The sequence below is a fragment of the Mesocricetus auratus genome, unplaced genomic scaffold (assembly GCF_017639785.1).
Source record: "Mesocricetus auratus isolate SY011 unplaced genomic scaffold, BCM_Maur_2.0 Super-Scaffold_100014, whole genome shotgun sequence".
Lineage (NCBI taxonomy): Eukaryota > Metazoa > Chordata > Mammalia > Rodentia > Cricetidae > Mesocricetus > Mesocricetus auratus.
The window spans coordinates 1,505,476-1,528,941 of record NW_024429197.1 but is presented as its reverse complement, the minus strand read 5'-3'; the positions used below and the strand labels follow the sequence as shown (position 1 = coordinate 1,528,941).

Below are 23,466 nucleotides of genomic sequence, written 5' to 3'. Positions count from 1 at the left end.
TGGTGAGGCGAGGCAATAACCAGCCTGTTAGCGCAGGCGCAGGGCGGCGAGCTCTTTCTAGTGTGGCATGGATGAGCTTTGAGAGCAAATCGTTAGGTACAAGCTTTCAGGAGACCCTCGATAACACATAAAATAATTAGAGCCATTAATTAACCTGCCGGGCAGCTTTGACTTCTGCCGGAAGGTTCTGCTGGCAATAAAGTAGTTCAGAAGCTTAAACAAGATCTGGAGGAACTGGATTTGGGTTTAGATCCATCGCATCTTTGGGTTCAGAGAGGCTGCGACAAAATATCCCTCAAAAACAGCTTCAGGAAGGGAAGGTTTATTTTGGCTCGCGCTTTGAGGGTACAGACCGCCCTGGCGACAGGAGCTGGTCATGTCACAACTGCAGTCAGGAAGCAGAGACGGATGCTGGTGCCCAGCCCACTTTCTCCTTTATATCCTGCCCAGGACTCTAGCCCGTGGGATGGTGCTACCCTCCATGAGGGTGGGTCTTCCCCATCTAGACAGTCCCTCACGGACATCTAGGATAGGCTGGTCTCCTAAGATGATTCTAGATCTGGGCAGGTTGACAATCATTATCTAACATCACAGGTCTCATAAAACATTCTCTTTGGAGCCAGTGGAATGACTCAGTGATGTGGAGGCATTTGCCGCCGAGACTGGTGGTCTGAGTTTTATCCCTGGAATTAAATAGTGGGAAGGAACTGAGTTCTGCAAGTTGTCCTTGGACCTCCACATGTGTGCTGTAGCGTGCGTGTGTGCGTGTGTGTGCGCATGCGCACGCACTAAAAACTAAAATAAAGCATCCCTTTCAGTTACCACTGACAACAGAAGTGTGATAAATGAATGTGGTTGTTTCTAGATCATTCCCAAGGGAATAAACAATATTTTCAGACGCCACTAGTTTCTCGAAACAACACTCAAACTGTGCCCTGCTGCCACAGACTCAGAGACAGGTGTAGGTGAGCACCCGTTCTAGTTTGATTTCTGTTGCTGGGGTCAACGCTATGAACAAAAGCAACTTGGAGAGGAAAGGGTTTAGCTCATTTTTCAGTTTATAGTCATCATGAAGTCAGGCAGGGATCCCGGCGGGAACCCGGAGCCATGAGTTGATGCAGAGGCCATGGAAGAGTGATCTTTACTGGTTTGCTCTTCACAGCGTGCTCAGCCGGCTTGCTTTTCCTTTTCCTTTCCGTCCCTTTCCTCCCTTTTCTTTTCTTTCCTTCCTTCCTTCCTTCCTTCCTTCCTTCATTCTCCTCCTCCTCCTTCCTTCTCTCCCTTTCTCCCTCTCCCTCTCTCCCTCTCTCTCTCCCTCTCTCTTCCTTTCTCTCTTCCTCTCTCCCTCTCTCTTCCTCTCTCTTCCTCTCTCTTCCTCTCTCTCTTCCTCTCTCTCTCCCTCTCTCTCTCTCTCTCTCTCTCTCTCTCTCTCTCTCTCTCTCTCTCTCTCTCTCTCTCTCTCTCTCTCTCTCTCTCTCTCTGGGACAGGGTTTGTCTGTATAGCCCTGCCTGTCCTAGAACTCTCTCTGTAGACCAGGCTGGCCTCAGACTCACAGAGATCGGCCTGCCTCTGCCTCCGGAGTGCTGGCATTAAAGATGTGCGCCACCACACCTGGCTCAGCCTGCTTTGTTGTAGAACCCAGGGCCTCCAGTCGAGGGATAGCACTGGCACAAGGAACTGGACCCTCTGGTGTCAATCATTAACAGCTTATGTACACAACCAATGTGGCCACACATGATTATTTCTTTTAATTGATTGCATGTATGCAGGTGTGTATGCAGGCAAATGTATGCAGGCATGTTCATGTTTGTGTATGCATGTGTATATGGAGGCCAGAGGTCAACCTCAGGCCTTATTTTGGGGAACCATTGACCATATTTTTTGAGACAGGGCTTCGTGCTGGGACCTGGGGCTTGCCTCTTTGGATAGACTGGCTGACTGAAGAGGCTCAAGGCCTGTCTCTACCTCACCAGTGTTGGCATTTCAAGTGTGTACCACCATGCCTTGCTTATTTTAATTAGATTTTTTTTGGGTTTTTTGAGACAGGGTTTCTCTGTGTAGCCTTGTATGTTCTGGAACTTGCTCTGTAGACCAGGCTGGCCTCAAACTCACAGAGAGTCTCTGACCTCTGCCTCCTGAGTGCTGAGATTAAAGGCATGCATCACCACCACACAGTTTAGTTAGAAATTTTAAAATAATTTTATACATGAGTCCTGTCATTTCCACCTCTTCCCCCTGCCTCCAATTCCTCCTGTCCCACTCCCTCTCAAATGCAGTTTCTTCATCTTTAATTTTTTGTTTTTTTTTTTGAGACAGGGTTCTCTGTAGCTTTTGGAGCCTGTCCTGCACTCTCTCTGTAGATCAGCCTGGCCTGGGAACTCACTGAGATCCACCTGCCTCTGCCTCCTGAGTGCTGGGGGATTAAAGGCATGCGCCACCGTGCCTGGCTCATCTTTATTATTGTTACATCTATACATATATATGTACTATAAACTGTTATATAGATATATAACACAGATATATTATGTATGTATATATAAGATGTATATATACATGCATATAGGCTATATAACACAGACATATATATATATATAGGATACATATCTGTGTGTATGTATATGTATATGCATATGAATACATATCTCCAAGTCCACTTAGTGTTGCTCACAGGCACATGTGTTTATGGCTGACAACTCCATAGACTGCCTGGAGTTCTTCACCTGGGGGTGGGGCCTTGTAAGAATTTCCCACCCATGCTGCATGCCTTTGCTCTTTTACAGTGGTATCCAACTCAGGTCCCTATGTTTGCTGTGCAAAACAGTTGAGCCATCTCCTCAGCCCAATTGCTGTTGTTATAAAACAAGAATCTGGATCTGGTTTCCAGAGAACGGAAACTGCTTGGTTAACAGAGACCTTCCAAGTGGGGAGTATTCATTTGATGACACTGCCCATCCTGGAGCCAGCGGCCACCTCCAGGGCTTGAGGAGGCGTCGGAGTCAGATGAGCTGGGCATCTTCACTCCTGGGCTAACTGCCCATAGCTCTTTCGAAGTGGGGCAGGATGGGTGTGATGGGCAGTCATTAAGGACAGAAAAAACACACTTGGTGGTTTTAATGAGAAGCTGGGATAGGGGTATGGGGTCAACTAGGCAGATCAGATCCGAGTCTGAGGTGCTCTGCCACCTCCAGTGAGCTAGCTGTGTGAGTTCCAGGCAGCTCCTGGGCATCTCTGGGACTACCACGGTCTTTTTGTGGGATGCATCAGAGGACTATGACAGGTCTAAAGAATGTTCTCCAGGGCCCACCACATGCTGTACTGGAAAACTGGGCCCCTGGTGGTCTTCTGCCCCTTACCCTTCACGATGCCCCAGATGCCCCTCTCCCGGCTCCTCCCATCTGTACCCCTGGGCTCTACTCTGATGGTGGGGACTCTAGGCTCTGATGGAGTTGTCCCCGAGTCCTACCTGGCTTTTCATGCTCTCAATCTCCTTCTGCCTGAGATCATCGCCTTCATCCTGGTCCTGGAACTTCAGGACACTTCTGTCGGTCTGCCTGGCTGCGGCGGCAGCTGCCACCATCTCTGAGAGCCTTTGACTCAGTTCAGCCAACTCCACCCGCAGGTTCATTATCACCGCATCTTTGTATTTGGACTCGATTTCAAAATCAGAGAGCCGATTAACCTCTCTCCCCAGCAGCAGAATGATCTCATCCTGTGTGGGGACAGGAGGGAGGCTTAGCAGGGGTGGGTGAGAGCTGGACCTGTTTCTACAATATGGAGAAAATGGGGTGTCACTCTGGGAAATGAGGAGGGGGAGGGTAGGCAGAGGGGCAAGGAGGCATTTACAGGCTGTCTCTTGGAAGGCCCCAGAGAGAGTAGAGTTGGCTTAGAACCACACACTTGTACCTAGGTGCCTATTATGGAGCTTTTGGGGCACAGAAACTTCCATTACCAAGAAAAAAAAAACTTTCCCATGGTAAACCACACCCCTCTGGGAATGTCAGTGGGCAGGAAGATTTTTATTTCATTCTGTGTATTCCCTTACGAGGCCTGAATCCAGGATGTCAGAGACCCAGCATAGGTAATTAGAATGACATTCAATCCCGACACATTCTGCCAGTAACAAGGGTATTAATTTAATACTTTTAATGTATTCTGGAGGGGTCATTTTTTTCTTCCTTCTCTCTGGAATTCTCTGCTTCCTCTGGAAGCCCCCATGAAAGAATATTCAGGGAACTGAGTCTGAATGCTGAAGGCATGGTGGTTTGGGAAAACTCGGGTGTGGGGACTGTTGACAGAGTTTCCCACATCTGGAGTCACCCCCCGGCCCCCAGGAAAACACAGTGACCACAGAATTTCCTGTTTTCCCAAAGCAGGAGAAGGTACCCTGAACCCCTCAGAGTGTCAGAAAGACTGGAAAAACAGAATCCTAGCTACATGCCTAGGGGACGGATGGTGTATGAAGGAGTCTGCTGTGCCTTTCTCTGGGTTCCTGTTTCAGTTTCTGACAGACTCTGTGATCCTGGGGAACCCCTGCCTCATCCAGAGTGAGCCACCCAGGGCCTATGCTCAGCATAGAATATACTTGGCCATTATTCATGAAACAAGCATTTATTGGGCACCTACTGTGAGCCCGGTTCTGCATTGGACCCTGGATATAAACAAATCTTTGGGTTCGATGTTCAGCGAAGGCTCTGTCTTTCTGGTGAGGTCCCTATGCCCTCCTTAAGGAGTGTCACCCAATCCTTCCATGTGGTTTTGGTAATGTTGAATGTCAGTCAGGTACCTCACTCCCTGTGTCCCTCCTCTTCATGTCCCTGTGACCCAGGCTGGTCAACCAAATTTTCTCTGCACTCTTGTGTATAGGTTCTAAGATGGTGGTGGCGTGTGTGTGTGTGTGTGTGTGTGTGTGTGTGTGTGTCCTGCATCATTTTGTATCATGGACTTTGAGTACAGAGGCTTGAGTTTGACCATACTCATCCTGCTCAGGACAGGAAGCCAGCCTGCTAGAGAATGTCAAACTGAAGGGAGGACAAAGAGTAGAACAGGCGACAGCGAGTATTCCAGTGACATCGCTGAAGATCCGAGACCCTGCCATGCCTGAAACTTGCTAGCCTTTCAACTGTCCAATAAGATTGACCATTGAACATTTTCCACCCATTTGTCGATTGTCCCTTGTCCTTGAAAGTGCCTTGGGAAGTTAGGACATAAACGGCTCAACATAGCAAAAATTACTCTGTTGTCATTTTATTTCCAGCTTAACAGCTGTGGCGGATTGAGCATGGTGACAAATACTTTGTGGCTTTTGTCACCGAGTGGCATTTCTTCTGTCCACTGTCTGGCTTGTGACTCCAGTGGACAGATGGAAAGCAGCAAAGTGATACGGTGAGTGAGCTCTGAGCGAGCTGTGGGGACAGACAGACGGACAGACGGGAGGCAGAGGGAGTGGTGCAGAGGGAGGGGACTTTGAGTAGAGGCAGAAGGAGGGGACTCTGAGTAAGCTGTCAAGGTACTGCAGTGTCAGCCTCCGCACCCTGGGGACCTGAGATGGCTGTGCTGGGCAGAGAGCATGCAGACAGCTCGCCATTGTCCCCATCTGAATGAGGGCCCCGACCTGACAGCTGCTGCCACCTGGGACCCCCAGCCCTGCCTGCAACTCTCTGAGTTGATTGCATTTGTGTGTAAGCTGCAAGACCCCGGCAGACCATCGTGCGAGTGAAGTCACGGGAAAAGGGTGGGTGGCTGCTTTCAGCCACTAGATTTGGGGGGGCTTGCTGCAGGGTGACAGGCTGGTGGCAGTGTCTGCTAGGTGGCTTCTCATCTTACCACAGCACCTCCCAGTCTGGTCTCAGGATGCCAGCCTCAGAGCTGCCTCCTGGCCCTAGCTACGACACTCTCAAGCCATGATCCTGAGGGTTAAAGGAACCCCGTGTTCCTGATTTCCCACAGGCAAGAACCCCCTGGGCTCAGATCCTGGTCTGTAAGGAAAGTGAGGCATTGATGGGTTGGGTTTTACTGCTGCTGCTTTGTTTGGAGGCAGGGTCTCGTGTATCCCAGGCTGGCCTTGAGCTTATCACACAGCTCAGGATGAGCTCAAGCCTCTCATTGCTAGCAGGGGTATGTTTTCCTCACCCGCGTGCAATAATCGCGTGGGACTGACTGGGTGTGCCAGAGAGGTGGTGCCAGGCCTGGATGCGAATTCAGTTCTGCTTCTTGTGCTGTGAAAACTTGGGCATGCTACTGAACCTCTCTGACCCAAAGTTTCCCCATCGGTAAAGTGGAGGTGACCAAATCTGCTCTGAGGCCTATGAAGATGGAAGGAGCAGATAATGAGCTTAGGGGCTCAACCCGGCTCACAGTAGATGCTCAATCAACTGTGGGCACAATCGTCTATTAAGTAAGACATGGTTCCTTGGAAAAGGACACAGAGAAGAAGAGGTGACAAGTCATCTGTGGCCTCTGACTGCTAAAGCACTGTGTCCCCCTCCCCCAATACCTCCTCACCTTGTCTTGCGGGCCTAGGTCCTGATCCATGAAGAACTCGGTGGGAGGTACCGCCCCGGAGAGTCCCTCGACCATGCATTGTTCTGACAGTTCCACGGCACTGGCCCACACTGTGTGACATCCACAGAGAACAAGTCACGGTGGGATCCCAAACCTGGAGGGGCCCCATACCCTGCGCCGTTGTCATGGCTTCCCCTGGAGGGTCACATTACTTCTTGCTCTTTGAGAAGGCGTCTTGTTCTAGGGCCCAAGCTGCCCCAAACTCGGCATGTAGTGAGTGCATGGTGGCTCCAAAATCTCTTGGCTTAGCCTTCTGAATGCTGGGGTTACATGCAGAAGTCGTACTTCATGCTCTGAGGTTTACATCTCCCCAGATTTGTTGCTGTTGTTATTACCATTATTCAAACGGTCTCACTACGTAGCTTGGCTGTTCCGGAACTCTCTCTGTAGACCAGTCTGGCCTCAAACTCACAGAGATCCTCCTGCCTCTGCCTCCAGAGTGCTGGAATTAAAGGCATGTGCCACCATGCCCAGCCTTTATAATTTTTTAAAAAATGTGTGTGTATGCCTGTGTGTTCCTGTGTACATGTGTGTGGAGGCCAGAGGTCGATGTTGGGTGAGTTTCTCTACCATTCTCCATCTTAGATTTTGAGACAGGGTCTCCCTAAACATTGGGGCTCACTGTCTGGGTATTCTGGCTGCCAGCGAGTTCCAGCAGTCTCCTGTGTCTGCCTCCCCATTGCTGGGATTGCAAATGTTCACAGCCCCACTTTTCATGGGTTCTGGAGACCCGAGCTTGGGTTTTTACGCTTGGGCAGTAGGCACTTTGCCCACCCAGCCTTCTTCCCAGCCACTTCTCTGCCTTGAAAAGCACAGAGCAGTGCGATGCTGAGAGGCAGTGACATCCATGGAAGGACTGGCCGGGAAAGAAGCCACCTCACCCCTCTTCTCCATCGCGATGTGACCTGCCAATCAGTGACGGATCTTTCTCTTCTGCATTACCATCTGGTGACCATGAGAGGGTCATTAAGCCTCTCTCTGCCTCTGTTCCCACATATGTAATTCAGTGACTTCAGTAGTCTCTATCATAGAGAGCTGTTATGAGATTAAGCAAGTAAGATGTAGAGTAGTGCTGTCTCTGGGACCAAACTGGGCCTTGAACACATGGCAATCCTCCTGCCTCAGCCTTCCAAGTGTTGGAATCAGACATGAGTCACCAGGCCCATATAATGCTTTGAAAACATAAATTTTTTTCTGTTATTTTTAATTATAATGTAGGCATGTGTGTCTGCTTGTACACTTGTGTGCAGGCATCTGGGGAGCTGGAGTTACATGCGATTCTGAGGCACCTGATGTAGGTGCTGGGAGCTGAACTCCAGTTCGATGCAAGAGCAGCCAGTGCTCTTGGGCCATTTCTTCAGCTTCCTAATGCTTTTTAAAAATAAATTTTGGGGATTGGAGAGATGGTTCAGAGATTAGGACTATCTGCTCTTGCGAGGACCTGGTTAAATTCCCAGCACCCTCATGGAGGCTCACAACCATTTCTAACTCCAGGTCCAGGGCATCTGACACTCTCCAACCTTTGTCTGGCTGCCTCAGGCACAGCACAGAATGTCCTTGTACGTCAAATCAAATCAAAACGTCTGTAAAACGGTTTGAGTTGGGCAGTAGTGGCACACACCTAAAGGTTAAAACCCTAGCACTTGGGAGACAGAAGCAGGCAGATCTCTGTGAGTTCAAGGCCAGCCTGGCCCACAGAGTGAGTCCCAGGTCAGCCAGGGTTACAGAGTGAGACCCTTTCTCCAAACCAAACAAACTTTTAAAAGTAAAGCTTTACCGGAACATGGCTGGAATCATTCACTTTTGGAGCTGCTTTTTGCTCTCCAGGGACAAAGACTTTAATTTCAACAAGGGCCCTGTGGCCACAAAGTACAAAATCTTTGCAATTGGCTCCTGGGACACTGTAATATAATCAATACACAATGGCTCTCAGCTGAGCCTGTGATCCCAGCTACCCAAGAGGCTGAGACATTGCAAAGGAAAAGTGAGTTTTCTCTTGCGGAGTCTCGCTGGGTACACAAACCACACCTAGAGGCAGGCCTGTGTCCCGCAATAGATTGTGCCAGGCTCTTGCTTTTGGACCACCAACCAGCCCCCAAATAATGACTGAGAGACTTAATGGTAGTTATGAATGCTCGGCCTTATGTTGTGTTCGTTTTTTCCTAGCTTTTTAAAGCTTAACCTGTTTCTCTTCATCAGGGCCTTTTAACTTTTCTTTCTGTAGGTCCTCCATGTCTGTCTGTCTGTCTGGCGGCCGCCTTTCTGGCCGGTCCCGCACATCTTCCTCTCTTTCTTGTCGTTCCTCTTTCCTAGCCTAGATTTGCTCTCCTATTTATTCTCTCTGCCTGTCAGCCCTGCCTATCCCTCTCCTGCCTAGCTATTGGCCATTCTGTTTTTTTATTAGACCAATCAGGTGCTTTAGGCACCTAGACCAATCAAGGTGAAAAAGCAACACATCATTACATAATTAAACAAATGCAGCATAAACAAACGTAACACATCTTTACATCGCTAACAAAGGCAGCAGAAACCAATGTAACACACCTTTGCCTAGTTAAAATAGTATTCCACAACAGTAGATGGCCAACACAAAATGAACTCAGTGGTGGTTTTAGAAGATTTTTGTCTCACAATATTTTGTCTGGGTATTTTTTTCTTTATAGCCTTATAAGTCTTTTGGTTATATATTGGATATATATATATGTATACATATATATGTTTTCAATTTTGCTTTCGTAGATTTTCTGTGCATGCAAATGTGTGTCTGTCAGCATCTGTATGTGGATTTTATGATTTTTCTTTGGCTCCCCCCACTGTTTGTTTGTTTTGTCCTATTTTTGTTTGTTTGTTTTTGTTTTATTGAATTTTATTATTATTTTAGATGCCTGTTTATATTCTAATAAGAGAGAGAAAGAGAAAGAAAGGGTTTGGGTTTTGGTGGGTGGAGAAGTGGGAAGGATCTGGGAGGAGTTGGGAGAGGGGAAACCATAATCAATATATACTCTGTGGAAAAAAATCTATTTTCAGTAAACAATTAAATTAAGATACTATGCATGTATCTAATCTATCTATCTATCTATCTATCTATCTATCTATCTATCTATCTATCTGGAGATAGATCACAAATTTAAGTTCAGCCTGGGCTACACAGCAAGTTCAAAGCCAGTCTAAGTAACTTAGTGAGACCTTGTCTCAAAAAATATGTAAGGAAGTAAAACTGGGTGGGGCGGGGCTTCAGGGAGGAGCACCTGACCAGCAGGCACAAGGTCCTGGGTCAGATTCCCGGCAGCTCAATAGCCACTGCGCAACTGTGTCAGGTGAGCACCTGACTGCTGTCCCCTCCCACAGAGATGAACTCCGTTTCTGAGAAGAGAAGCCAAAGAACCCTTTCTTCCCCAAATTTCTCTGGATCATTTGAGAACAGCAACAGAGAAGTACCTAATACACATGGGAAGGCGTCTTGCCCACAACCACGTGGCAGTGTCATGTTGGAGGCAGACTCGCCAATCCTGATGAAACCTTCAGGGGTCCACAGCCCTGGTCAGCTCCACAACTTCTACCTCATGATCTCCTGAGCCACAGGCATGGAGTTGAGCGGACCCCGAGTCCCTGACCTACAGATGACATCCCACACAAGGTCTTTGTTCAGTGTGTGTGTGTGTGTGTGTGTGTGCGGCTGTTGGGTTTGGGGATAACTTGTTACATCACAATTAATGACTGATACACATTTTATGTGTGAACTCGACATTAAAAGACAAAAATCTAAGTTGGACGTTGGTGGCGCATGCCTTTAATCCCAGCACTCAGGAGGCAGACGCAGGTGGATCTCTGTGAGTTGCAGGTCTACAGAGTGAATTCCATGACAAGCTCCAAAGCAATACAAGAGAACCCTGTCTCCAAAAACCAACCAACCAACCAACCAACCAACCAACCAACCAAACAAACAAATAAAAATAAAAGACAAAATCTATTTTATGGTGTACATGCTCAAAACACTTAAGGGGGATACTGCAAACATGTGCAATGTGCTTTGAAATGCATAAGACAATGAGTTGGTTCAATTAATGAAGGACGGGACAAATAGAGTTAAATAGTAAGGGGCTGGGAGATGGCTCAGCACTTAAGAGCACTGACTACTCTTCCAGAGGACCTGAGTTCCTCATGGAGGTTCACAATGGTCTGTAACTTCAGTTCCAGGGTGTTCTGACGCCCTCTCCCGGCCTCCATGAGTACTGCATGTGGTGCACAGACTTACACGCAGACAAAATACCCGGACATGTAAAATAAATCAATATAAAAAATGCAGAGTTAAACAGAATGCTACAGATAGAACTAGGTGAGCCCAGGGCCTCACACAGGGAGGCAAACCTTTACCCACTGAGCTACATGCTCAGGCCTTCTGTTCTTTTTGTATTTGGAGACCGGATCCCGCTAAGTGTTGTGAAGTAAACTTCTTGCACATAGTGGAGATGTATCTTTGGTAAGGCGCCTTCTGATTGGTTTAAGAAAGAGCTGACTGGCCAACAGCTAGGCAGGAAGAGGTTAGGTGGGACTTCCGGGCAGAGAGAGAAGGACCATAGATGAATATAGGCGCGGGAGAGATTCCAAAGGATACGGAGAGGAAACAGGAGGTAAAAGATGGAAAAGAGGTAAAGAACCACGAGATAAAACGCATATTAATATAAATGGGTTAATTTATGGTATAAGAGCTAGTGGGACAAGCCCAAGCTATAGGCTGGGCTGTCATAATTAATTACAAGTCTCCGTGTCATCTTTTGTGAGCTGATGCCCCAAAGGAAAGTCTGCCTATAGCTAAATTACCCAGAGTGTCCTTGGACCCGCACTGTGGCTCAAGCAGACATTGAACCTGTGATCATTCTGCCTTCCAAGTAGGACCCACTCCGTATGTTTGCAAATGTTTGAGTTCAATTGTTGGGGGATGATAGGCTGCTTCCAGAACGTGGGTGGTTCATTTGATGATGGTGGTGATGAGGGTGAGGTCAACCTTGGAGATCCATTTGCGTACTCCCTACTCCCAGGATTTCACAGTAGCAATTATAATTTTAGTGACAGAGGAGGGCGACTAGGTCAAAAGTCATGACCAAGGAGAGCGCCAAGCAAGCAGGGGCTCCAGGGGCTATGGAGTTGAGGCAGGGGAGAAGAATAAAAAAATCTTGATCAAGCCACCATGGAGGAAGTCTGGGGACCGTGTCCAAGGCCTGGATTGACATCTACTCCATTGCTAGGGCTACTGTGGCCAAGAGGACGGGAATGGATAGAATGTCCTATGCCCAAGTACCCCGAGGCCTTTGAGGCAGGGTTGGGATAAGAGTGGGACCCTCCCCCCAAAGGCTGTGTTTCCTGCTGAGAGAGGGCCGTGGTAGGGAAGCACTTTCCCTGGTAACTGTCACTCTCTTCTCACCTGAACTGTGGTAACAGATCATTTTACAACTTCCCAGGGCAAAGGGGGTTTCTGTTACCAAACTCTCCTGCTCATCTACAATAAAGAGAATTACGCAGATCCCACTAAACACCATGTCCATGAACACACATGCACAAATACACACACACTGAACAGGGAACTGCAGCATGGACTGGGGCTCTGGGGATGTCTGGTAGACAATCAGGAGCTTGAATGGGGATCCAGGTGTTACAGTACACAGCTGTTTTCCAGCTGTCCCCTTATGATCTCTTTATTTTTAATTAATCCTCCCTCCCTCCCTCCGTCCCTCCGTCCCTCCGTCCCTCCCTCCCTGCCTCTCTTCCTTTTTGAGACAGGGTCTCATTATGTAGCCCTGGCTGTACTGGAACCTACTACGTAGACCAAACTGGCCTTGAACTCACAGAGATCTGCTTGTTTCTGCATCTGGAGGGCTGGGATTAAAGGTGTCCATCACCACACCCAGATTTATTTATTTAAGAAGTTTTTCACTGGGCGTTGGTGGCACATGCCTTTAATCCCAGCACTCAGGAGTCAGAGGCAGGCGGATCTCTGTGAGTTCAAGGCCAGCCTGGTCTACAGAGCGAGTTCCAGGACAGCCTCCAAAACAATACATAGAAACCCTGTCTTGAAAGAAGAAGAAGAAGAAGAAGAAGAAGAAGAAGAAGAAGAAGAAGAAGAAGAAGAAGAAGAAGAAGAAGAAGAAGAAGTTTCTCACATAGCCCAGGCTAGCCTTGATGCACCAAGTAACACAGGATGGCTTGATCTTCTGACCCTCTTATGCCACCATGTCTGGTTTTGTGTAATGCAAGGATTCAAGGCCTTCATGCATACTAGGCAACCATGCTATGACTACATCCCCAGCCTTCCCTCTTTATTTAAGTAATCATGATTTTTATATTTTATTTATTTTAAAGATTCATCTGTCTATTATGTATACAGTGTTCTGCCTGCACATATGCCTGCCGGCCAGAAGAAGACACCAGATCTCATTATAGATGGCTGTGAGCCCAAGTCACTCTGTAGACAGGGGTGGCCTTGAACTCACAGAGATCTGTCTGCTTCTGTCTCCCAAGTGCTGGGGTTAAATGTGAGTGTGCCACCACCACCCAGATCAAACTGTTTTACAGACGTACTGATTTGATTTGATGTACCTGGATGTTTTTGTGCTGTGCTTGAGGAGGCCAGAAGAAGGTTGGAGGGTGTCAGATGCCCTGGAACTGGAGTTAGAAATGGTTGTGAGCCACCATGTGGTTGCTGGGAATTGAACTCAGGACCTCTGGAAGAGCGGCCAGAGCTCTTAACCTCTGAGCCATCTCTCCAGCCCCGCCCCCATTTCAACTGTGTACACATGTGTGTGTACCTGCACTTGCATGTGCTCACACCCCGTAGCATGTGAGAGGAGGTCAGAGGACAGACTGCAGGAGTTAATTGTCTCCTTCCACCTTGTGGGCTCTGCATCCGGTTGTCACGCTTGGCAGCAGGCCCCTTTTACCTACCCAGCCCTCTTGCCTGCCCATCATTATGCCTTTTACAATTACAGTCCCTTTTTAGAGTCAAAGTGAAGAACAAGGCTCATGGCATTAAATCCTTGCCAGAAGTTACCCCCCAGAGCCTGGCACATACCTTGCTTGATGACAGGGGACTTGGGGTCCATCACAAAGGAAAACATCTTCCCGTTGGCACTCATGGGCCGCTGGTGAGCAGGCGGGACCATGGTGGGTCTGGGGCAACCCTGCGACCAACTTCTCTGCATTGATGCTGGCCGGATGCCCTGGTAGAATGGTATGTGGGGTGGCGAGGGTGCCTGGTGTGGCTGCTGTGTGGCCTGAGGTGGCTGTGGCATTGCCCAAGGTGCTGGGCCCCTCATCCAGGGGCAGGAGACCTGCAGGGAAGACGTGAGGCTCAGAGGAGGCCGCTTTCAGGCACATCGTGCCGTGCCCTATGGCCCAGCTTGTGAGTCACTCCCTCCAGGAAGCCTTTTTTGTATGCTCCTCAAGTTCAGGACAGTGACCTAGCCATGGGACCTTAGGTCACCGTCCTGCTCTGCCAAGAGATCACCATGTATTTATTTGTTCATTTAATGCGTTGACAATGACGACTCGGAGGCCGGGCAAGATTGGGTTGTAAAAATATGTGAGCATCCAGCCGCTGCCCAGCCCTCAACACTTGCAGGCCTCCCCCTCCTCACAGACACTGACAGACACCTAACAGAATCCCCAGGGGTCAAGGTCTCTCACCCGGAAGTTACTGTATTAAAGGGGTACTGGTGGCATACATCCTGTTCCCCACCCCTCCCTGCTTCCTGCCTGGGAACCTGAGAGCCTGGCTTTGGGTGTGTGCTGTGAAACCTTCCCATGCTTGGGAATGTGTGAAAAGAGACTCCATTCTTGCCGTGCGGGCCTTGGTTCCCCTCTTCAGAGCCTCTACCATGCTGTCAACCTCTGGTTCTGGGGCCTGAACTCTCCTCAGAGCCCACACCATCCTGTCATCTGACTGTCCCTGGTGTTAGTACACTATTCTAACACACCATCCTGTCGTCTCTGACTGTCCCTGGTGTTAGTACACTATTCTAACACACCATCCTGTCGTCTCTGACTGTCCCTGGTGTTAGTATACTATTCTAACACACCATCCTGTCGTCTGACTGTCCCTGGTGTTAGTACACTATTCTAACACACCATCCTGTCGTCTCTGACTGTCCCTGGTGTTAGTACACTATTCTAACACACCATCCTGTCGTCTCTGACTGTCCCTGGTGTTAGTACACTATTCTAACACACCATCCTGTCGTCTCTGACTGTCCCTGGTGTACAATTATATTCCTCTTCATGGAGGGAAGGGTGAGCAGGTCACTGGGAATTGGACCAGCTCCAGGGACCCTCCCCTCCCAGCAATTCTTCCATCCACATTGTGGTCCCTCTATGTGTCCCAAGGCTAAGAACTCAGGGGTCAGCGTGGGATTCCGCCTCATCCACCCTCACCCCAACCTCCTCGACACCTGGTTCCAGCAGGTGCTTCACAGACACCTGGGTTCTGGGACCCGATGAAGGTGTCTGTGGCTGCTTCAGTGGAGATGCCGGGAAGAGCCTTCCCCCAGGGGAGATGTCAGGATCTGTCCCCTCAGGAGAGGCGGCACAGTGCGGAGCTGACGCAGAACTTGTAATGAGGCTTCTCCCCCGTGCCTTGTCATTCAGTGATGATGGCAACAGGGCTGTGGTCTGCTGCACTGGGCTCAGCTATTCCCACAGCAGCCCTTGGATGAGCCACCCAGGCTCAGGGAGTGCTGCAGAGGCCCAAGGCTCTAGACCTCACAGCTCCTCTCTCTCTCATCCCGCCTCCCTGCCCGTATCTTTTACCTCCTTCCCTCTATCCTCTGTGCCTATCCTTTCCTGCCTCTCTCCTTTCTTCCTGTCCCCTCCCCCTCACCTCTGTGTGTGAGCATGTGTGTGTGCACCCAAGCCCTACCCTGTCTCTCTCCTCCCTCTGGGAATAACCATCACACTTTCCAAGTGCCAGGCTCTGTTGAGATCCTTGGGGCACCAGTACTTCCAAGGCTGCCACCTCTCTTTAAACACTAGACCCACGAGGGGCAGGCAGCCACTTCCTAACTGGAGCTCACTGAGACCCCTTCTGCCATGTCTGTATCAAAGGAAGGCTGTCCCCTGCTCAGGGCCTGACCCTGGGCATCCTAGAATACTCTTAGAGCAGTGAGAAGTACCCAGGGAAACTGAGTCACTTAGGAATGCTAGCCCATTTTGAGTCTGTTTCCAGGAAGGGGACGTGGCTGGCTTCTGTTCCTGGCTGGTCCCTCTTGCCTCAGTTCTTTTCTAGACTGTTCTAACTAGATTAATAGATGCTTATTGAACATGGGCGCTGAATGCATCTCAGGCAAACTGACAGCAAGGGTCCTGAGGGATGAGGGACATCACCTCCCAGACCACAGGCAGGACCCACTCCCCATCTCTGGGCTTGGGGTGGTTCTGGGCAACCCCCCTACATTGTGGGAGGGACTAGGGAACCAGCAGTCACATCTCGTGACATGATTCTGAGAACTGGTTCAAGAATCATGTGCTCCAAGCAGGGCCAAGTAGACTAGGCTGGACCCTAGGATCTTCTGCTACAGCTGACTCTGAAGGCTTGAGGATGTAGGAACCCCGAGGGAGGAGAGGGGGAGTAGGGCTCTTAAAAACTGTAAACAGACAAAGCCCCAGAGGACATGATGGGGGGTGGTACAGCAGACCTGGAACCCCAGAGCTTGGGAGGCTGGGGCAGGAAGAGCATGAACTTGAAGGCTGTGTGAACAGAGACCCTGTCTCAAAGAAGGCACAAAACTTACCCCCATCTTAAGCAATTTTTAAAGATTTATTTATTTTATATAGATGGTGCTCTATCTACACATAGAGTCTACATGCCAGAAGAAGAGGGCACCACACCAGACCTCATTACAGATGGTTGTGAGTCACCATGAGATTGCTGGGAATTGAACTCAGGACCTCTGGAAGAGCTGCCAATGTTCTTAACTGCTGAGCCAACTCTCCAGCCCCATCTTAAGCATCTTTAAGCATACATAACATATGAATAGTGCTGAGAACCTGAAGCTCTGGTCTCACTCACCAGCTCCCTTTCTCCCCCCTTTTTCCTTTCCTTCTCTTTGGATCTGACTGCCATGGGTACCTGTAGATGCTGAGTCCCTTCCCCACTCAAACATGGGCTAATGTAAATGCTTTCAAAAAAGATTTTTTAAAATGTGTATATATCTGTGAGTTCAGGTGCCCATGGGAATCAGAGGCATTGGATCTCCTGGAGTAGATGTGGGCACCCATGTGTATCCTGAGGACTTAACTTGGGTCCTCTGAGGGAGCAGCAATTCATTCATTCATTCATTCATTCATTTATTTTGAGACAGGGTTTCTCTCTGTAGCTTTGGAGTCTATCCTGGAACTCGCTCTGTAGACCAGAGTTCTGCCTGCCTCTTTGTATCAAGCTCTGGGATTAAAAGCGTGAGCCACCAACACCCAACGGCAGCACATACTCTTAACCCAGCCCTGAGCTGGGTTATTTTATGATTGGCTTATTTCTCTTAGCACATCATCCTCAAGAATTGTAGCAGGTAACTGTGGTGGAGCCAGAGGGGCTGCTCTGTGATCCCTGTTGTAAGACCTCAGAAAGACACCCCCCCACACACACACGCATGCATGCACACACACATTCTAAGCAGCCAGCGTGCAACTGCAGAGGACTTGTCTGTTCTCAGTCAACTTTTAATCTAGATGAGATCTTGATTACACCTCAGGAGGACTGTGAGGCTCAGGGGCCTTGGGATTATGCACCCCCTAACTTCAGGGAGAGAGAGAGGCGACATGAGGGGTAAGTGCCAGAGTGAAGGGAAACATGCCCAAACACCACAGAGTTCAAAGTCGTAGCTTGCACTAGACCCGGACAACACTTGGGATGGGTGACAGCCTTTTTTTTATAAAGTGTGTGTGTGTGTGTGTGTGTGTGTGTGTGTGTGTGTGGTGAGAGAGAGACAGAGATGAGTTTGCCTGTGTGAATGTGAATGGAGGTCAGAGGTTGGTCTCTGGGTGTCTTCCTCAATTGCTTTCTTTTGAGACAGGGTTCCACACTGAACCTTGTAGCTTTGGCAATGCAGATCCCCACAGCTCACTGGGCAGTCGGTCTGGTGGAAACAGTGAGCTCCAAGGTCCAGGGAATGGCCCTGTCTAAGGTCCAGAGTGATGGAGGAAGATACTCAATGTGAACCTCTGGCGTCCACACGCATGGGTGAGTGCACCCACACACACATGTGTAAACTACTCATACTCTGCCCCCGCCCAAGACAGTGACGGACACAACGTTAACAATGCAGAGAAGTGTCATATCTGCCGCCATGGCATTTTGAACAGCAGCCATCTTCTTCCAGCATGTGGAAGCTGACATCTGATGCGGCAGAGAAGTCTATTAGGAGTTGGGGTTGTTGACGGACATGTGCGGTCCCCTCCCCTGCCATACCTTATTTTACTTTTGTCTTGCTTACAGACATAAGCATGGATCCCACCAAGATTTGGGTTACAAACTCACCTCTGTGTCAGTTTTCACCATGAGCTGGGGTAGGGTGGCAACGTTTGTTGAGACTTGGTGCCACCCAGGGGCCACAGTAGCTAGCATCTACGTAAGGTGTTTGTAAGGGACGTGCTATACAGTGTATCAGTAACGTCCATACTATCCACACGGGCTTCACTTTTCCCCAGAGCTACTCGGTAGACAATGACTGACAGAGTCCTGGCTGAGCCCAGCACCTGGCATAGTGCCTGGCACTTACTGATGGTGTCTGATGACCCATCTGGGCTCACGCTTGCCCAAGCAGAGTGGTGTAAGCAACGGGGCTTTGGCTGATTCCGGGGCCAGGGCAGGAAGATGACACACTGAGTCCCGGGAATCTTACAGTAGCAGAAAACAGGGACAGACTGAAGGACAAAACAAAAGCAGCTGAGAAAACGACGGAGGTCTGTTGCAGGGACAAGCACCCTGCCTGAGAGAAGCACCCAGTGGCCAAGGCTAGACCAGTTTGAGTGCCAGAAAGACAGGACAGGCTGGGGAGATGGCTCATCTGGTAAAGGGTTTGCTGTGTGTAAACCCAAGGGCTTGAGTTGAACCCTATCACCCACATAAAATGCCAGATGTGCTGCTGGTTCACATCTGTAATCCTAGCACCGGGAGCATGGAGATGAAATGGTCCCTGGGACTCACTGCCCGGTCAGTCTAGCCGGCCAAGCGAGCTCCAGGGTTAGTGAGAGACCCTGTCTCAAAACAAGACAGATAACGTTCTAAGGATTGACACCAGGAGTTATCCTGTGGCTTCCACACCCACACCCACACATGTTCTGAAGCCATACGCCCTCTCCATCAAAATAAGTGACAGCCAGCTATAAATCAAAGCATACCATAAATAGACAGAAGCCTGTCCTGCAATATACAATTGAGTAAAATAAACAGCTGGGGAAAGGGGGCTTCCTTGCAGAAGAACTCAGTGTAGGTGGAAACCTCTATATAGGATTCCCTGTGGCATGTGCCTGCCCAGAGGTGGCGCAGGTCCCCCATGGAGGCTGAGCTAAAACTAGTGACTTGCTACTTGTTTCTCAGGAGTGGCAATAGTGACTATCACAGAGAAATCTGGTCGGCACTGCCCTCATTTAGTGAGGAGGAGACAACTATGGGTGTCTGCGGACAGCTGGTGCCTCTGAGAGAATCGAGCAATGAGGACATTTTACCTTGGTCGGTTAGGGCCTTCTGACAGCTTTGACCCTGGTGCGTTCAGACTAGGGGTCAGGATGCCTGGCTGGGACTCCTCGGGACCACCAAGGCGAGACAAGAAAATGCCTCATAGCAAGGGGGTGTGGTAGCTGCATGCAAATGAACCTATAAGGTTGGTATCACCCTCTCCTCTCTATGTAGACACACACACACACACACACACACGCACGCACGCACGCATGCACACACACATACACACACAAGCACGCGTGCACACACACCCACACCCACACACACACACACACACTAGCCTTTTTTATGTAAGTTTGGATTTACAGAAAGGTTGTCATGGTAACAGAGTTCTAATGACACGTCTTCCAGTTGCCCCATTGTCAATAGCTGCCATGAACAGAGAGAGGACCGCCCTGTGTCACTACTATACCTGTCCCTCAGGGCCCACATCACCACCTCCTCAGAGCTGGGATTGCAAACTTGCCACCCTGAGGATTCTGGGGATCAAACCCACTTCTTCAGGGCTGGGGAGACAGCTCAGAAGTTAAAGCACTTGACTCGCAAATGTGAGGATTGGACTCTGAGCTCCCGGAACCCATGTAAATGCTGGGTGGGCCAAGGCCTTCCAAGGCAGAGCAAGCTGGCTACTGAGAGTTGCATATCGGTGAGCTCTGGGTTTGATTGAGAGACCCTGCCTTAATGAATAAGGTGGAAGTGCCATTGAGGATGACTCCTGACATCAAGGGCTTCCACATGCACACGCACACTAACACGCATGCACACTAATGCACACACACACAAACGTGTATGCCCATGCAAACATGCATGCCCACATGAAAAATGTAGAGAAATCGAAGACCAAACTCATGCTTGCCAGCCAGCACTTTACCCACTGGGCTGTCTCTGCAGCCCCTCCTGTCTCAGTCCTGAGTCCATATAATCCCAGCAGAGCTCATCCCCTCCATGCCAAGAAAACGCTTGGCCAATCAGAGCACCCGTGCCTCTGGCATCAGTGAGAAGCTGCTGATAGGCACACGACCTAAGACAGGTCAATGAAGGAAAACCTGCTGTTGGGGCCACTGGGACCTTACTCCCCATGAGCTGGGTGCAGAATCTGCCTGAGACGGTACGGCTGCTGAAACTGGAGGAAACAGTTTCCCGAGGGTCATCTGAGGGCCTGGATCCAGCCAGGCCAGAGGCAGATGCTTTCCAGTTACATGGTTTTGTTTGGTTTTGCTCAGTTTGATCCGAGTGTCTGACACCTGATAACAATAGAATTTCTAGCCGGGTGGTGGTGGCTCATGCATTTAATCCCAGCACTGGGGAGGCAGAGGCAGGGGGATCTCTGTGAGTTTGAGGCCAGGCTGGACCGACAGCCTCCAAAACAATACAGAGAAACCCTGTCTCGTAAAAACCAAAAAAACAAAAACAAACAAACAAACAAACAAAACAATAGAATTTCCTGGTCAGTAAGCTCACTGACCCTTTACACAAGTGCCAATGTGTGCCCTCCATGAAAGGCTCTCCACAGGGTCTGACAGGTGCAGATAGAACCCTCTATGCTGCAATCACGCACGAAACTTAAAAGTAAAACAGTGACCCAGGGGAGACTTAGACTAAGACAAGTAGTGGAAATTTAGAGAAACAGGAAATAAAAGGCCATTCAGCTATGGCCGCAAAGCCCACTTCCAGCTACAGCAGTGGTTCCCAACCTCCCTAATGCAGTTCCTACCCTTTAATACAGTTCCTCATGCTGTGGTGACCCCCAACCATAAGATTACTTTCTCTGCTACTTCATAACTGCAATTTTGCTACTGCTATGAATCTCGATGTAAATATCTGTACCTTCCAATGTTCTTTTGGGGGTCACAACCCACAGGTGGAGAACCACTGAGCTATAGCCAGCTATAGAGTACAGACCCACTTTCCTGCCTCAGAAGTTACACCATGGAGACATTCCAACGCTCTCAAAGAAACTTCCCAGACAAAAAAGTGCCTTTGTACACGCCAGTGTATACACATTGGATATTAATGATCCATCATATTTACCAATTACCTCAATGTGCTTAGATTGCGATATATTCAATTTGCATATACACAACCCCACATTTGCATACACACACCCATACATTTGCATATGCATATCCACAGTTGTTTTAAAGAGACAGTGGAAAGAGTGTTCAAAATCTATTTTTTGTTTTCTCACTTCTCGGTTAGCGGAGTAAATTACTAACTGGCACAGCCCTTGGCAAACGGCAGGGGCTTGGCATGCACTGATTCCTTCTTCTCTTTATGCTGTTTTTAAATTCTTCTTCGACAAACTGAGTAAAGCATGAGGGAGCCCGAAATAGTGTTCCCAGCGGAGGCTGGTAAACTCATAGCAAGGCAGGTAGTACTTTTGACTTTGCTGGTGGACCAGGAGAGTAAGCAGAGGCAGCACCCACATGAAGAGGAAGGCCTTGCCCCAATAAAACTGATCCTCAGCCTTCCTAGTGCTGTGACCCCCACCACAAAATCATTTTCACTGCTACTTCATAACTGTAATTTTGCTACTGTTATGAGTCATAATGTAAATTTCTGTGTTTTCTGATGGTTTTAGTTAACCCCTGGGAAAAGATCGTTTGCCCCCGGAATGGGTTGCAACCCACAGGTTGAGAACCACTGCAATAAATCTTCATTTATAAACACAGATGCTGGCCTCCACTTTGTTCAGTGCAAGAAATAAAATAATGGTCTGTTTTCAAAAGTGCCTGGAGCCTCCTTAGATTTATGCAGACAAACAGAAAACACTGGACCCTTACCCAGACTCTGCTGGTCTAATTTGCCTGCCAGTATGTACTAAACACTGGGAGTAAGGGCTGAGTGTGGTGGTGTACCCCTGTAACGCCAGCATTTGGAGGCCAGGCAAGCAGAACTCTGAGTTTGAGGCCAGCCTGATCTACACACAGTGAGTTCCAGGAATACATAGAGAGACCCCACGGCAAAACACAAACAACAAAAAATGAGATAGTGAAATTATCAACAGCCAAGCTTGCCTGCAGATGTGACAATACCATGTGCCTGACAAACTTTAAAATCAACAGGTTCAAAAATGTAGCTACAGGCCCACACACTGTCTTTGGCTAAAGGAGGGCTCAGCAAGTGCAGCTTCTGTAGAGGACCAGGGTTTGGTCCCAGCACCCAAAACCACCTGAAACCCCAGCTCCAGGGTATTCAGCTCCTTCCACCTTCTTCAAGCAACTGCACTTGTGTGTATGAGCGCGTGTGCATGCACGCACACATGTGCACTCATGCATACTCCAGCCTGAACACACATGCAAATAAAAATAAAATAATCTTTTTGAAAAATGAAATAGGGGCTGGAGACATGACTCAGAAGTTAAGAGCACTGGCTGCTCTTCCTGAGGTCCTGAGTTCAATTCCTAGCAATCACATGGTGGCTCAAAACCATCTGTAATGAGATCTGGCGCCCTCTTCTGGTGTGCATGCATGTGTGTAGGCAGAATACTGTATTCATTATAAATAAATAAATCTTTAAAAAATGAAATAGACAAATATAAGCAGCAAAGGAAAAGCCAAGGCCCAGGTGGTTGACATGTGGGGTTACACTCACCTGGTCACTCAGCCAATGAGAAGAGAGGGAAGAGGGCTTGTGTTGGGGTTATACTAGCTACTCTCTGTACTCTGTCAGGTGCCAGACGTGCTGGTCTAATGTTGGGACTTGCAAAGTTGCAAAATATACTTCCTGGCTTTTAGTAGTCTGAGTCAGTGTTCTTATTGTGGGGCGGGGGGGGGCACATTTCTCATGCTTGGGTACTGGAGTTTGCTGACCTGACCCTTCTGGTTAAGGGGGCAGTATTTATCACTAAGCAAAACCAGTCCAGCTTTGTCCTCTGCCCCTCACCACTTGACAAGTGATGAGTGTGTGACTCTGAGCCTCAGCTATTAACGGTGACTACCTGCTTTGCAAAAAATGGAATTAGAGAACGTCCATCAAGTGCCTGGTGCCCTTCCTGATGTTTAACACCCCTTAACACTGGTCACCACTGTCGTTATCAACCAGGGAAGAAAGAGAATGACCAGGGTCACCAGGGACTGCAGCAGGGCTCTGGGCAGTAGCTGAGGCAGAAGAGGAAGCCTGCGACTCTGTTTTCTTCCATCATGGAGGCTCCCCTTTCCATCATGGAGGCTCCCCTTT

The 23,466-nt window shown here is 49.0% G+C and overlaps 1 protein-coding gene across 10 annotated transcripts in view; it reads right to left on the bottom strand.

Annotated features, from left to right (window-relative positions):
* Fhad1 (forkhead associated phosphopeptide binding domain 1) overlaps window positions 1-23,466 on the bottom strand; it is a 114,945-nt gene that overhangs the window by 78,977 nt on the left and 12,502 nt on the right. For all 10 annotated transcript variants that reach the window (XM_040757481.1, XM_040757482.1, XM_040757483.1 and 7 more), the window contains exons 4-6: window positions 13,629-13,887; window positions 6,503-6,612; window positions 3,465-3,710 (exon numbers count right to left, since the gene is read on the bottom strand). In XM_040757481.1, the coding sequence (XP_040613415.1) occupies window positions 3,465-3,710; window positions 6,503-6,612; window positions 13,629-13,887 (615 nt within the window). The remainder of the gene's footprint in view (window positions 1-3,464; window positions 3,711-6,502; window positions 6,613-13,628; window positions 13,888-23,466) is intronic.